The sequence below is a fragment of the Bacillus rossius genome, chromosome 3 (genome assembly GCF_032445375.1).
Source record: "Bacillus rossius redtenbacheri isolate Brsri chromosome 3, Brsri_v3, whole genome shotgun sequence".
In the NCBI taxonomy this organism is placed as follows: Eukaryota; Metazoa; Arthropoda; class Insecta; order Phasmatodea; family Bacillidae; genus Bacillus; species Bacillus rossius.
In genome coordinates, this window is record NC_086332.1 from 106,647,198 (window position 1) to 106,662,605 (window position 15,408).

General features: G+C 38.0%; 1 protein-coding gene across 9 annotated transcripts in view; it reads right to left on the bottom strand.

The window, feature by feature from the left end:
- LOC134531113 (transcriptional regulator ATRX homolog) overlaps positions 1 to 15,408 on the bottom strand; it is a 258,967-nt gene that overhangs the window by 103,974 nt on the left and 139,585 nt on the right. For all 9 annotated transcript variants that reach the window (XM_063366679.1, XM_063366674.1, XM_063366677.1 and 6 more), the window contains 3 exons: positions 11,761 to 11,892; positions 11,351 to 11,467; positions 10,608 to 10,765 (listed from right to left, as the gene is read on the bottom strand). In XM_063366679.1, the coding sequence (XP_063222749.1) occupies positions 10,608 to 10,765; positions 11,351 to 11,467; positions 11,761 to 11,892 (407 nt within the window). The remainder of the gene's footprint in view (positions 1 to 10,607; positions 10,766 to 11,350; positions 11,468 to 11,760; positions 11,893 to 15,408) is intronic.

A 15,408-nucleotide genomic window follows, 5' to 3' on the forward strand; every position in this document is an offset into this window, starting at 1 on the left:
ATTTAAGTTGTCGCCGATTCACAATAACGTCGTTTACAATGACCGTAAATCTTTATTTTAACCAAAAAACCGTACATAATTCGTTTATAATTCTTTGTTTCCTTCGGTAGTTAATTTATGCTATGTAGCGTAAGCTACACGTTCACCGCCTTATCTTATCATACATCATGAGGGACGCTTCCTGCTCTCCGCTGCTCTCTGCGCGGTGATGCAATACTACCAGCCCGCCCGCTCGTCCACCCACGTATCTCGCACGTAGAAGTGTTATCTACTTCCCGCAACGACACAGCATTTTCTCCTACCCCTTTTCGTCCAACTCCTTGGCACTTCATTAGAGGTGTAAAAGTAACTAAAAAAAGTGTACCCGTATGTATTCGTTACTATAACAATTAGTACTCGTTACTTTCGTATCGTTACTCGTTACTTCTGATACCGCATAACATGCTATGTTATGTAACAGCAACGAATCGAGTCGTATTTCGTACGCGCACAGTATGACGTCGCGTAAATAATAATAAATCGAATATAAACAATTAAAAGTATTTGATAATTAACAGCTTTTGTTAACCAAGAAACAATAAAATCTCATTAGAGCAGCTTTATTATAATATCTCTTTTAAGATAAGAACAAAAAATGTGAAAATACGCGATAATAAAAAACAAAAACATACGTATTTATAATTTGTAGTAAAAAATACTTTCTTACGTTGTTTCTGTTCCAATCTCAAACTTTGTCTACACACACAATACCTTTAATAAACAGTAAAAAACTTGGACGACGAATTTCCAAATTATACTTTTCTTAATAAACAAACATCGTTCTTTGTAACGAATAAGCGCGCGCATGCGTAAAACATACGAAAAATGCGAGTAACGAAATGCATTCGTGTGTAACGTTTCGTTACTCGTTAATAGATGCCGCACCCGTTACTCAGTAACGAATACATACGGTTTGCTACAGCTCTACACTTCAGTCGCTATGATATCATTGAGTTGGCCGGAGTTTTAAATGTGCCGTTGTTAACTTTATCGTGATTAAATGCGTTTGTAATAGGCCTACAGTATCAGCTCACTGCAATTTATGATTTTTTCTTCATAAGATGTCTTCCAATCTGTCTATATATCTGTTTTTATATTTCAATCAATAAAGGTAATAAAGCAGCTGGTTAAATAACCATTCTATAAAGCTGAGAAGTACTAGTTGGACTTGTTTCCCACGCTGTCGGTTGTAATTTGCTGATAAAATTGCCCGTTGTCACGTCTGTATGCCAGCGCTTCCGGCCGACCTTGGGCCGTGGTCGGCCGGTGGCATGAAACATGGCTCATTTTGCGTCGTTTCTATTTACGTCGCGGTTTTCATGAACGTAACCCCGACGTAAACCGAGGACTTACTGTACTTGTTAATTGAATCAATCACTTGATAAACACCATATATCCACAAGAGTAAACTTACAGAAAACTAAAATAAAAAACTCAATGTGACATTATTTCATATTATATCAATATTATAATTTTTTATATGTACGTACAGGGGTTAGGTAAGCTAATTATAAAAAGTTTTTTTTCTTTAATTTTAATAGGTAAAAAAATTTAAAAAGTTGTTGGAGATATGTTGTTACTCAAATGACCGACATAATGTGGAGTCATCAGGTAAGAAATAAATGTTAAAAATATATAAATTATGAAAGAGAACTAGTTTTTTTATTTTATGAACAATATATGTATGTACATAGTCTATTCATTGTTTCTTACATTAGATCAATTTCATCCCTAACATTAGTAGACCAGTCATAAATTTTTGAATAAAAATTTATTAACAATATCTGTAAAAAGATAGTTTTTGAGTTTCTTGAGATCATTAATTTTGTTAATGTTTACAGGAACACATTTTGTGGGTAGGCACTGATTGTTGGAAGTTCTGGTGAATCGGCTCCCTGTTATTTAAAAGTATGCTCGTTAAGTCACTCAATAAAGGTTTTTGCTTTAACTTGACCCACATGTTTGTTAGAGTAATGAAACTCCATAAAAATTGAAATATTGAATTTTATTTTGTTTTTCTCTCAGAATGTTCATAGTTTGAGTTTCAGTTGATATTACATTATTTTTATAAAACAGGCCAACATGATTTAAAATCCTTTACTGTTTAAATTTCTACAATTTCAACTTGAAACTGGTCATAAACTACCACTAAATGTAACATTAGCTATGCATATTGCTTCATTGTTAAAATCCTCTTTTTTAAATTTTTCTTTTAATAACACTGAAGTCTCGTTCACATGTGAGGTACGAATGACCCCATAAAGGAAATTAGTGATGAATGCTGTCAAATTGGCTGGTTTGTATTGTGGTAAGAAACATTTTCACAGCAACATTGGTTTTATTTTGTCCTGCTGCACCATCAGAATAAACATGAAGATGCCCAACACCAGCATCAAGAGCTTCATTGATATAATCAACAAAAAATATGCAAATTTCGTTGGGCCGTTTCTTGGCCAAACCCTTATGATTGTGCCGTTAATTTGTAAATTCGACACAATATATTTTAAATTTTTATTATGATTTTAAATTTTTGTGTAGAAATTTTATTTGCCCTACTATAGTGTAATTTTAATTTGTTAGTCCGGTGTACTCCTCTGAGTTAAACTTTGTCTCAGTGCTCTGGAGCCCCTTTCCCATCGGCGTATCGGATATTCTGCTGGCCTAATCACTGACTGGCAGACCGCTTACCATTTCCCCCGCCTTCAGTCACGCCTCAAGCCTGTAATATCATTTCCCTTCGTGATCCTAACTGCATGGCAAGGCTGTAGCTTGCAGGCGACCAGTTCGCAGAGACGAGCTGAGATTCGCCCTTTTCATCACGTCGTAGTGTTATATTCGCCCCTCTGTAGCCACGACGGGGCGTAGTTTCCCATCAGCGTTGCATTTTACCCCCACCTCCCCCCCTTCTCAGTTCCAAGTAAGACCAATGACCGGTCGTAACCCCCTGGACACCGGTGACCGTTTCCAAGGTCTCTTCGCAAAACGAGTGCGCCAAAACTGATCACAAGCGCTTCCTAGCGGCTAATTCGCGAACTTCTCCGCTTGCCTACCCTCTAGGGCGCCAGAGAGCAGCACCTGCTTTGCCTTGAGTTATATGGACGCCGTGGTCGAGTCGATTGTTTTCAACTCAGACCTGCTTCGACAGAGCTCGCTACGGTCGCCCAGTGTGGCCAACTTCAAAACTCCTGCTAGAGTTTTTTTTCGCCCGCGTTCGGGCAAGTTCGGTATTTTTCGGCGGGCAAGACACCCCCCCCTTCCACCTGTTAGAGCCGGTGGGCACTTTTTAATTACGAGACACCTTTTTCCGCCGGACAGATCAACTCGCGTCGCGGCTGCAGACAGTCCTCCATCGAGTATTGGCGAATCGGGTAGATTTCATCCGACCGTTAACGAATATGTAGTCGCCTTGTATAAGGGATGCTATCCCTCAAGTCCATTTTAGTAGATTAGTCTGTCTGCATAGTTTAGTTATTTGCCTTAGAAATTTTTCTCTTTGAAATTTATTATTATGAAGAAATCATCCGCGTCCTGCCGCGCAATTCGCGAGCTCCCGAGCCTGGCTGACTCCACGACTGCAGCGTGCTGGGCAACTCCCCTGTTTTGACAGGGTTCGATGACCGGGAGAGATTGATGCTCTCATCTCGTGGCCTCCCCCCCTTCCCTGTTCCGTGGGAAGAAACATTAGAAGAAACTTTTCTACCACCCGACGTGATTGTTTGAAGACCCCGGGTGGTAATGTAATTTCAACATTTCCCCTTTACCTAGCGACGTACTATCTCAGCCGGATGACCAACCCACCAGCGACCAGTGTTTTTCTCAAGAAAATGTAAAACGAATAGAACTAATTAAGAATATAATCATCGGATCCATCCACTCATAATGCAAATGTTTATATTTCAAACTAAGAATGTAAATTAGTTTAAGTAAGCGCTGGCCAGCCCCAATTTCGTGTTCCTTTTGTTAATCTTGGAAAATTGTTAAATCTTTTGTAGGTATGTTAAAATAATTGAAACATGATATTCATCAGGGCAAATAAAACAGGGAAACTATAGATCAAGTTAACCGTGTAGTTTTTATTTTATTGACTATAACGATCCCCCAACTTCCCTTTTGCTTGTTACAGGAAGTTCCTAAATTATGTTTGTTCCCACCTCGTGTCGCCTCTGGTAAATCATTTCATTTAACATATTTTTTTTCCAGCTTGTTTCCAAGGCTCTTTTAATTAATTCCAAATAATTCTATTTTCAGGCACGAGGGGTGTTACAACTTGGTAGCAGAGCATGGTTACCTTGGTCTATAGGCATACCTGAAAAATATAAGCATACCTAAACTAAAATTAAAAGTACAAAAAAATTTTTTTAATTAATTTTTGATAATAACAATTTTGTAATGATATTGTAAACTGATCGCTGGTACACCCCCTAGTTATAATGAGTTAAATTTTTAAAATTTATATTGAGTTTTAAATTCCCGTGCGGACTTAGGTAGCGCGTAGCGCGCGAGACGTCCGGCAGCCAGCCAGCTGTCCCCCCCACCGCGCGCCCCCGAACGTGCTGTTGACAAGGTCGTAGACACCCCTCCCCGGTCTCTACGTGCCGCTTATCTCTCACGGCGCGCGTTGTCGCGTCGAGTTCAGTTCACCGCCCTGTACGACCTTCGTAGGGGTGTCCAACTGTAATCTCACCTGGAACCTTACTGTCCCAGTAGCGCGAGACGAATGTCCGCGACGTATATTTTTTTTTGTTTTTGTCCAATTAATCCTGGACCATAGCAAATTTTTAGGTGAGCAACTGTTCCGCTCACATCCTTTTCCCGACAGCCACATGGGAGCTGTCATGTTTGTTTCCCCCCCCCCCTTCCTTCTTCGAGCGGCCTCTGCCGCCCGCTTATCTTCAAGGGGTGACCACAGCTGACGTCTTTGTCGTGACGACGGGCTCTGTTTATCTCCGCCCGCCGTAGTTACTTTATGACTGAGAGTCAAATAAGTTTATAGTTTTCCACTGTTGTCCCGCAGTAGTCAGCTAAATGTGTTTAAATTTAATTATTAAGTTTACATATGAACAAATAACTATAAGTTAAGAGTACTTTTTTTAGGCTACTAACGCCATTACTAATAAACACGCACATAATATTTAAATATAGATTTTAATTTACATATCAAGGGCTCCCCCCCCCCCCCCATCATAATAATGATTTCAAACTATACTGAAAGACATTTGCCTTATAAGAATTTCACGTCTTACATTATTAAAGTAATAATACTTGAAAACATAATATAGTGATAAAATAATAATAATATAATCAAGCATATTAAAATACGTATTGCCCGAAATTAAGTACCTACGAGGTGACTAGCCTCATTGTAATGTTTATAGTAATCACCGAGAGTGTTGAAATCCTTTCAACCTCCCACGAGAGGTCCACTAAATTAATTTGGGTACATTTAAGCATCCCGTCTCTAGGCTAGCACACTCTATGTAATTTAAGATACTTTAATTTTTAATTTTTCCATATGTAAGTTCAGTCTTGAACAAGCTGCTTGACGTAAATTGTTTTATTTTTTTTAACTTAGTAATACTTCTCTGACAGTTCCTTTTTTAATCTTCATGAATTTTGTTCGACGATTTTATCTATTTAATTTTTGATTAAGTTCAATTTTTTTTAATAATCATAATTCGTAAATTAAGCAAGAATAATGTTTGTAGTGTTTTTTGTTCTGATTTTTCGTTAATACTTGTACATGTTTATTTCTTTATTTTCCCTTGCACGTAAATGTGATGTACAGCGACGTACATAGATTCTGAGCACAGAAGCTGTCACATCTAGCCATTTTTTTTTGTTTCCTTTGCATTCTACCCCCAAAGCTGTATTTCTTTTACATCGCTATCGATGATATGGTTTATTTAAGTAAGAGCTACGTGACTTCCAGACGGCAAACTGGTTTCTTTTATGTGTTTTTCTTAAATAGGAGCTAGGTCAAGCTAGCCAACGAGCAGCGCAAAAGAAGGGTCCTACGAGCCAACGAGCCGAGACTCGGTCCTCTAGGAGAAAAATCCTATGACCATAGAGTGTTACTGGGTTAGATCCCCAGCACTCACCTTTGGACGGCCTATGTTCAAACCCCCTCTCAGGCAGTGTGAAACCTATCAGCAGTCATGGAAGATCTAACCGCTCCATGATAATTTATAACCCTTTTGATTGATAATTGTTGGTTTATTGCATTTTACCTTTCTTTAAATAATTTAAATTTGAGTGCGAAGAGTCATTAATTTATTGTTATGTTTGCAGAAAACATTTAAATAATAAATATTAGTTAGTTATATTGAACATCAGAGTTGTATGCGCTAAAATTTCTAACTTTGTCGAATATTTAATTTTTTTTTAATTCATTCATTCATACGGATTGTTGATCTTTTAGGGTTCCATTCCGATAATTTAAAAACCCGCCAAGGGAATCTTACCCTTAGGCCCTGTGTCACTCTGGGACTGAGGATCTGTTTTACCTTCGGGGAAGCAGCAAATTGGACCGTCTTCTCCATGGCCTGATTGTGCAGGGCAAAGTCCCAATGCCTTCGGCCTTTTATGGAAAGACAATTGTACAGGGGTTCTATTCCCAAATATATTTTGTAAGTTACGGGTTACCATACCCATTTACAGGGGTTACAATCCCCATCAGTCACTGAGTGCTCAAGGACGCATTTCCCTTGTTTCTGCCTCAGTGCTTTTCGGCCCGCCTCACAGTACCCATCTTTAGAGTTTTGTCACGTGACACCTTTCCCAACATCTGAGATCAACTTTCCTCATTACTTCATTCATCGTTAAGTGTTAATTAATTAATTATAATATACCTTCGATTTGATCAAGATATTTTTTTTATATGTAAGTAGTTTACTACAGTAGATCCTGGTACAGGGTAAGTTTCTGGAACCCAGGTCTTTGGTGGCTCAAGTGGGCCACCCTGACTCCGTCTTTCAGGGGGGAAGTATGTGCCGTTAATTTGTAAATTCGACACAATATATTTTAAATTTTTATTATGATTTTAAATTTTTGTGTAGAAATTTTATTTGCCCTACTATAGTGTAATTTTAATTTGTTAGTCCGGTGTACTCCTCTGAGTTAAACTTTGTCTCAGTGCTCTGGAGCCCCTTTCCCATCGGCGTATCGGATATTCTGCTGGCCTAATCACTGACTGGCAGACCGCTTACCATTTCCCCCGCCTTCAGTCACGCCTCAAGCCTGTAATATCATTTCCCTTCGTGATCCTAACTGCATGGCAAGGCTGTAGCTTGCAGGCGACCAGTTCGCAGAGACGAGCTGAGATTCGCCCTTTTCATCACGTCGTAGTGTTATATTCGCCCCTCTGTAGCCACGACGGGGCGTAGTTTCCCATCAGCGTTGCATTTTACCCCCACCTCCCCCCCTTCTCAGTTCCAAGTAAGACCAATGACCGGTCGTAACCCCCTGGACACCGGTGACCGTTTCCAAGGTCTCTTCGCAAAACGAGTGCGCCAAAACTGATCACAAGCGCTTCCTAGCGGCCAATTCGCGAACTTCTCCGCTTGCCTACCCTCTAGGGCGCCAGAGAGCAGCACCTGCTTTGCCTTGAGTTATATGGACGCCGTGGTCGAGTCGATTGTTTTCAACTCAGACCTGCTTCGACAGAGTTCGCTACGGTCGCCCAGTGTGGCCAACTTCAAAACTCCTGCTAGAGTTTTTTTTTCGCCCGCGTTCGGGCAAGTTCGGTATTTTTCGGCGGGCAAGACACCCCCCCCTTTCCACCTGTTAGAGCCGGTGGGCACTTTTTAATTACGAGACGCCTTTTTCCGCCGGACAGATCAACTCGCGTCGCGGCTGCAGACAGTCCTCCATCGAGTATTGGCGAATCGGGTAGATTTCATCTGACCGTTAACGAATATGTAGTCGCCTTGTATAAGGGATGCTATCCCTCAAGTCCATTTTAGTAGATTAGTCTGTCTGCATAGTTTAGTTATTTGCCTTAGAAATTTTTCTCTTTGAAATTTATTATTATGAAGAAATCATCCGCGTCCTGCCGCGCAATTCGCGAGCTCCCGAGCCTGGCTGACTCCACGACTGCAACGTGCTGGGCAACTCCCCTGTTTTGACAGGGTTCGATGACCGGGAGAGATTGATGCTCTCATCTCGTGGCCTCCCCCCCTTCCCTGTTCCGTGGGAAGAAACATTAGAAGAAACTTTTCTACCACCCGACGTGATTGTTTGAAGACCCCGGGTGGTAATGTAATTTCAACATTTCCCCTTTACCTAGCGACGTACTATCTCAGCCGGATGACCAACCCACCAGCGACCAGTGTTTTTCTCAAGAAAATGTAAAACGAATAGAACTAATTAAGAATATAATCATCGGATCCATCCACTCATAATGCAAATGTTTATATTTCAAACTAAGAATGTAAATTAGTTTAAGTAAGCGCTGGCCAGCCCCAATTTCGTGTTCCTTTTGTTAATCTTGGAAAATTGTTAAATCTTTTGTAGGTATGTTAAAATAATTGAAACATGATATTCATCAGGGCAAATAAAACAGGGAAACTATAGATCAAGTTAACCGTGTAGTTTTTATTTTATTGATTATAACAATCCCCTAACTTCCCCTTTGCTTGTTACAGGAAGTTCCTAAATTATGTTTGTTCCCACCTCGTGTCGCCTCTGGTAAATCATTTCATTTAACGTATTTTTTTTCCAGCTTGTTTCCAAGGCTCTTTTAATTAATTCCAAATAATTCAAACTGAACACATTTACAGCTGTTTTACTATAGGTTAGCATAGAATAAGGAGTAGCAAGGCTGTATGTAATTTGAGAAACAACACATTTACAGGAGATGTGGTGTTTCTCCAATGAACAAATGTTTGAACATCTCGTATCACTGTGTTTACGTATTGGAGATGTGGTGTTTTATACATATTGGATTCGCCTTGTCTTCACTAACAATTCTGTGTGTCTAACTCAATTTTGACAAAAAATGGACAATAGGTGTTTCTCAAATGACCGATTCAATTAAAGAATATTTTATTTTTGTTTAGGTACCACAGTTCAAAAATTTAAAACTTAAAATCTGAAGATTGTTTTTTAAATACAGAAATTGGGCAGCATGTTTAACAACTGCCGGCACTTACCTCAACATAAACACAACCACTTAGTGCTTGTCGATGCTATGGTACATGTACGTGTTCCAGTGTTCCAGCGGTGAGATACCCTGTTTCCGGCGACTGTGACTACTAGAATGGTGACTAGCAAATTTGAATGCATTCATCTCTCTTTACGTGCTTTATACACATAAAACATCAAAAGATAAAAATTTTACCAATTGAGCTAAGATTTGTTTAAATGCTGTTTAATTTTACGATTCAACTGATATGTCAGTGCTATACCATGTTTAAACTTTCATTTTGGAATAACGTAAGTTTAATGATATGCCTTTCTGAGTTATTTTGTTTTATCGCAATTCACCACCAAATCTTGTCCCAACCTACAACCAACAAATACAAACAAATAATTGCACAAGTTCTGTGGTGGTGTGATGTATTTTCATGTTATTTGTAGTGCAAACTTTTAAAATGGAAGTTAAATTCCTTTGTTTCTTGTACAGCTAACTCAGAGCTGAAGCTGACTGTGAAGTGATGTCTGATAATTTGTGGCTGTTCTGTAGTTAAATGGTTTTTTCTTACCACTGCATTTGTTGCCATACTGTAACTGCATTAGAACCGTAGGGCTCCACTTTTAATAAAAGGTCTAGAATATAATGTTATTTAATTTATTTGCCTAATTTTTCTGACAAATTCACTTCTAAAATAATGACAGAAGTTAAAACAAAACAAAAATAGACATAACAGATCAATGAAAGAAAGGAATGTTAGTATGTAATACATGCAGTTTCAACTACAGTTCTATAGTACCTTTACTATAATCAACACAAATGTTATAGTTTATTACTTTAATTATTACAAGTCAATGAATTACTTTTATGTAATTCTCTTGTGCACATTGAATTATCAATCAACTAAGAATCTATACATACCACAATCATTGGTCAGCAGAGAGAGAGATTGTAACTGAACCAGAAAAGGCACTTAGAATATACATATCTTTCACAAACATACTTCTGAAGCATTTGCACATGTGAATAGTTTTATTAGGGACATCACACACACATTATGTGAGATGTTTTTGTGCCTTTGAATGTTATAACTTTCATAAAAATGAAAGTCCTTACCAAAAATAATTTCTGTGCCAATATTTCCAAAGTTAATTTAATAACATGTGTGGACTAAATACTGAGATTTTGTGTTCCTAAAGAGTGACGCATGGAAGTAATTACTGCATGAAAATCGAATGGAGAAATAAGAAATTATTGAACACCAAATGCAATGAATGTGTGAAACTTACAGGATGTTATGTAATCAAACTACACTTATCCAAGAAATTTTGTTTACCCACAGATGACAGCACACACACATTTTTTTTTCCTTCTGGAATATAAGTAGTACTCACTTCTGATGGTATATTTTAACACAAGTATATATTTTATTACTTACTTAGATAAATCATTTATCATGAATTTGCTTTTCGTGTCTTTGAGCCAGAGTTTGAACTCAGATATCCAGTTGAGCACAGTGCTCTTCGGAACCACTACTAGGATAGTTTTCACCTTGGTCGCCTTGTTCGTCAGCACAGTGTGTGCTAACGTCACAACCTGCAGCCAATAAATGTTTTTAAAGTACAAACATTTCCAGAAAACACTGCAAATGAAAAACAAGTATAAACTGCACTAACTACAGGCAATTGTGACATTCTCTAAAATATTTTTAATAGCTACACAATTTTTTTTGTCAGACATCAAACATAACCCTGTAATGGCCTTACTGACTTAACCGACTTAAATTATTTGAAAAATAATTTTAAAAGTGCCTGTACAATCAGTTTGTATAACAGTATATTTAAGCCGAATTCTAGGTCATTGTAAACCAATTTTTTAAGGATGAATTCAAAAATTACTCAACTTTTAACCACACAGTACAAACAATAAACAGCGCAAGTGACATATTGTTCTGCCTTCACAACTCTGTTTATCAAGAGACTTAAGTATAACTAATTAAAAGTATAGTTAATAGCACAAAGAAATCTAAACTATGATGAGTTCAAGACCATTTGGAAGGGAGTTGATATAAACTAGCATATCATAATCATCATGATAAATTATGGTCGAAATATACTTCACTGGTTCATTATTACAAGCTATGCATCACATTTCAATATATTTTTGAAGTCCAAACGTCACCTGAAATGTTTTTCCAAGTCCCATGCAATGTGCAAGAATACAACCCGTTCCTTTACTTTTCTTGATTTGTCGGACGGACTCAAAACATGCATCCCACATAAATTTGACACCCTTCACCTGAAAACAAACACCAGGTGCAAACATTTATCAAAACTTATTAAAGTTTTGTATTAAAACTTAGCTCACTGCATAAACTGGATAGTGAATACACTATCTGATATTATTCAATGTTTAAAATGGAAAACATTAAAAAAAATTTTTTTTTCAAGGATTAATGGTATATTGAATGTTTGTAGGTTGAGTGTGAAATTATCTCAACTTTTTAAGCAGGAAAACTTATTAAATGGGAACTCGTTAAAATATTAAATAATTTTACACAAACTAAAAATAAATTTTGCAATGGCTCATACCTGATGAGGTTTCAGTTTCGCAACCAATTTTGGATGGACACTTACTAGTTCTTCTTTGGTTTCTGGGTCAAAATCCAAAACCAGTTTGTCTAGTGCTTCAAAGCTTTCCGGTAAATCATAGAGTTCATTGTACTGAAAAGAAAACCACTTGGGCTATATATTCAAGACCACTTTATTTACATCATCCCCATTTCCCAGCATATAAAAACTGGCTTGTAAGACAAATAAGCAATAATTATCAATAATTTCAAAGTCAATCACTATATTGCCACTTGTACATGATGAGTCAAAATGTATTGTGTTGAACTATTAGAAATCAAGTGACAAATTTTTAAAGTAATATTTAAACATACAGATTTTAAATGTATAGGAAGAACACAACCACACACGTTACAATCATCACTTTGTAAATGGGGTTCACACTCTCCTGCTTTAAGAGTGCGTAGGAGATAAATATTTTCTCGCGCGCAGTCAGTTGAAGTGGTTCATTCTTTCCTCGTAGGATAGCGCTTCGTTCGGCCGCCACGAGCGTATGTAGCGTATTCATGCGGACATCCCGCGAACGGAATGCTACCAGGGGGGGGGGGGGGGGGGGGGGTGAAGTGAGCTAGAAAGACGAATGAAAGACGGCTGATAGGGGTGGGATGAGTCACCTGAAGTAGCGGCTTTGTGATGTGCTGAAGCACAAGTGAAGACACGACACTGGACTATAACACCTGTTTCACACATAACCAGACAGAGCGGATAGAACATTTTTTTTTTTCGTTTAAAGGAACGCCGATTTTATGCTTAACTCTTTCGGCGTCCATTTTATAAACTTCTTTACGCTTCGTGGATGTTACTGTGTGATACACCACTTCGTTTAAATAAAAACCGTACAACAGTTCTGGTACATAAAATATTACAAAGTAAATTTATCACTCATGTTTATTTGACATTTTACTGCAAGCGAAACAAAAAAAAATAGAACTTTAGATACAAGTCTACAATAGGTAGTTTTTATTTGAAATTTACATAAAAGTGGCATTATTACAAATTTATATGTGTAATAGTATCAAATATTATAAATTACGATATGATTTTTAAAATGCTTCTTGTTCGATCCGAATTACAAAGACACGCATCTCCTGAAATTCGTAATGTGTTAGAGATTTGGCAACAGCGCGCGCCAAAAGCCGTGTACTGCAATCTAAGAGTGGGACGGGCTAAAGATAGTGAACTGGCAATGCAGTTGTGCCATATATATATATATATATATATATATATATATATATATATATATATATATATATATATATATTTATATATATATATATATATATATACACACGTTTAGTATTTGTTTATACTGTGTTATGTGATGTCAGCAACAATTAACATTAGTGTGTGTCCAGATGTAGCAATCCAAAATATACATAATTTGGATTGCTGCATCTGGACACATGTAATGACCAAAAAGAATCCTGGATAAATGTTTTAAATTCTTTAAGCTCATGTTTTTAATAGACGTGATATATAATTGTTATGCTAGGCTTATTTGATAAGTTTCCATTCACGTGTGACATTTCAAGAGTAGTAGGTATTGCATAAGGGTGTACGAACGTTCGAAATTTCGAACTCGAACCGAACTTTAAAATAGTTAGGTTCAAGTTCGTGTCAACAAATTTGGGTTCGAGTTCGTTTTTTTGTGACAACACTAGAACTTGTTAGTTTCTACATTTTAATAATACTAGAGCCACGATTTAACGTATGCTCACAGCAAGGGTGCCCATATGGCAGATTGTAGGGGGGGCCCAGACTATATGATAGTTTGTAGGGGGGGCTGGGGGGTGGGAAAACCTTCAAAAATTGACTAAAAGTGTCAAAAATTACTCACAATTTGCCAAAAATCCTCAAAAGCCCATACAGTTTTTCCTCTTCCAAAAATTTGGGGGGAGGGGGGCCACGGCCCTACCCTGCCCATGGGTATGGGCGCCCTTGGCTCACGGTTCCAAGGATGGCATACGTAAAATCGCTGCCTTTGTAAAATCGGGGCAATGAGGAAACAAAAACCTCCGGCCACAGCCAGCGTGTGAACGTGGAATGCGCACTGGCCCGCCCCGCCAGTCCGGCGCCGCGGACTGTCTGCCCGCCCTCTCCCGCGATACCTTCCCACGCTGCGGCCGGTCTCGGATGCTACAGTCTCTTTCGCAGCAAACATTAAAAAATATCTGCTGTGCGTTACAGCCTGACCATGCGTGGAATGAGGAAATTATGCCGCCTTTCACACTGACTGTTATTGTTCGAGTTCAGTTCGAACTTGAAAATTGCAGGTTCGCACAGCCCTAGCTATTGCATATCCCAACAACGCTGAAGGCACAGACGACACAGGCCGGGCGAGGCGTGGGTTGTTGCACAGAAGTGCGTTGATGGCTTTGCAAAAATTAAAAATCTTCAAGTGACTGGATATGTTTACAAAAACCATATAACAAAAAAAAGTCCGCTGTCCAAGCATATTGCGTTCTGAAAATACGGCATGAGCAGTACAGCCGTCAATACGCAAGATGAGGAAGTTGTATGACTTGGTTGTAAAAAGGCCAATGTTAATTGTTAACAAAAATTACGTTGGCCCTATGACCCAAGCCATACAACACAAGCATTTCCTTACTTTCATAACACGTGACTACAGGTTCATTATGTAAGTATGTTGTCATGTTAATAACTTCTACACATATTTTTATATTGTTAACTTGGTGGAACAATTACTGCTGCTGCTTTAATCACGTGATGTTTTTTTTGCAACTTTTTAACCCCCCTTCCCAATGGTGATATTTCGTTGTTTTTTCAGCCGTTTCCTACCCCCCCTGGTATGACGCCTGAGTTGTGACGGCCGCGTGAAAATGTGAGCACGGATCCCATCGTCATATCTCTCCCGTCATCGCTAAGGCGCCTTATCTACGACGGCTTGGCGATCGATAATATGCAGAGGTTGGCAGTGAATTTACAGAAAGGAGGTGATTTATTTGGCAGTTGGTGTATCTGCCAATAGAAAACTACCTACACGAAAACAAGATTGTGGACATTAATAAAACTTAGGCATGTTGTGTCTATTTTATTACACGTAAGGAAGCTGAAGAGAAAATTAGTTGTTTTTAGAAGTTTAATAAGACACATGCTTATAGGTGTTTTACACTTAACTTTTATACAGAATAATTAACTAATGTAATGTTATCTTCTATCTTGTTGAAATATTACGTTATTTTGTCCTCCTCCTGACCTATATTTTTTTATTGATATGAAAAAAGTAGGCAGATTGGCAGTTTTTTTAGTATGATATATTTTGGTAAACTGAGTATTGTGCAGTTAAAAATAACGAGAAAAAAGAATCAATGTGTCTTATTCACACGAAACATAGAAACTATTTATTTATGAGGCGTGATTATTATCAGAAACAAGTTGTTTCGAAGTTTGTTCAGAGAAAAACATAACTTTTTTTTAGATACATCGTATATCTCACATACGTAATTTCTGAGTAAATAGAATTGAGGCAAAACCTTAAATTTCACGAAAATATATTATTTAACTCATTTGAAAGAATTATTTCCCAGTATTAAATGAAAGTTACACATATAGTAGGCTGTATGACGGTGTTATGACGGCTATGACGGG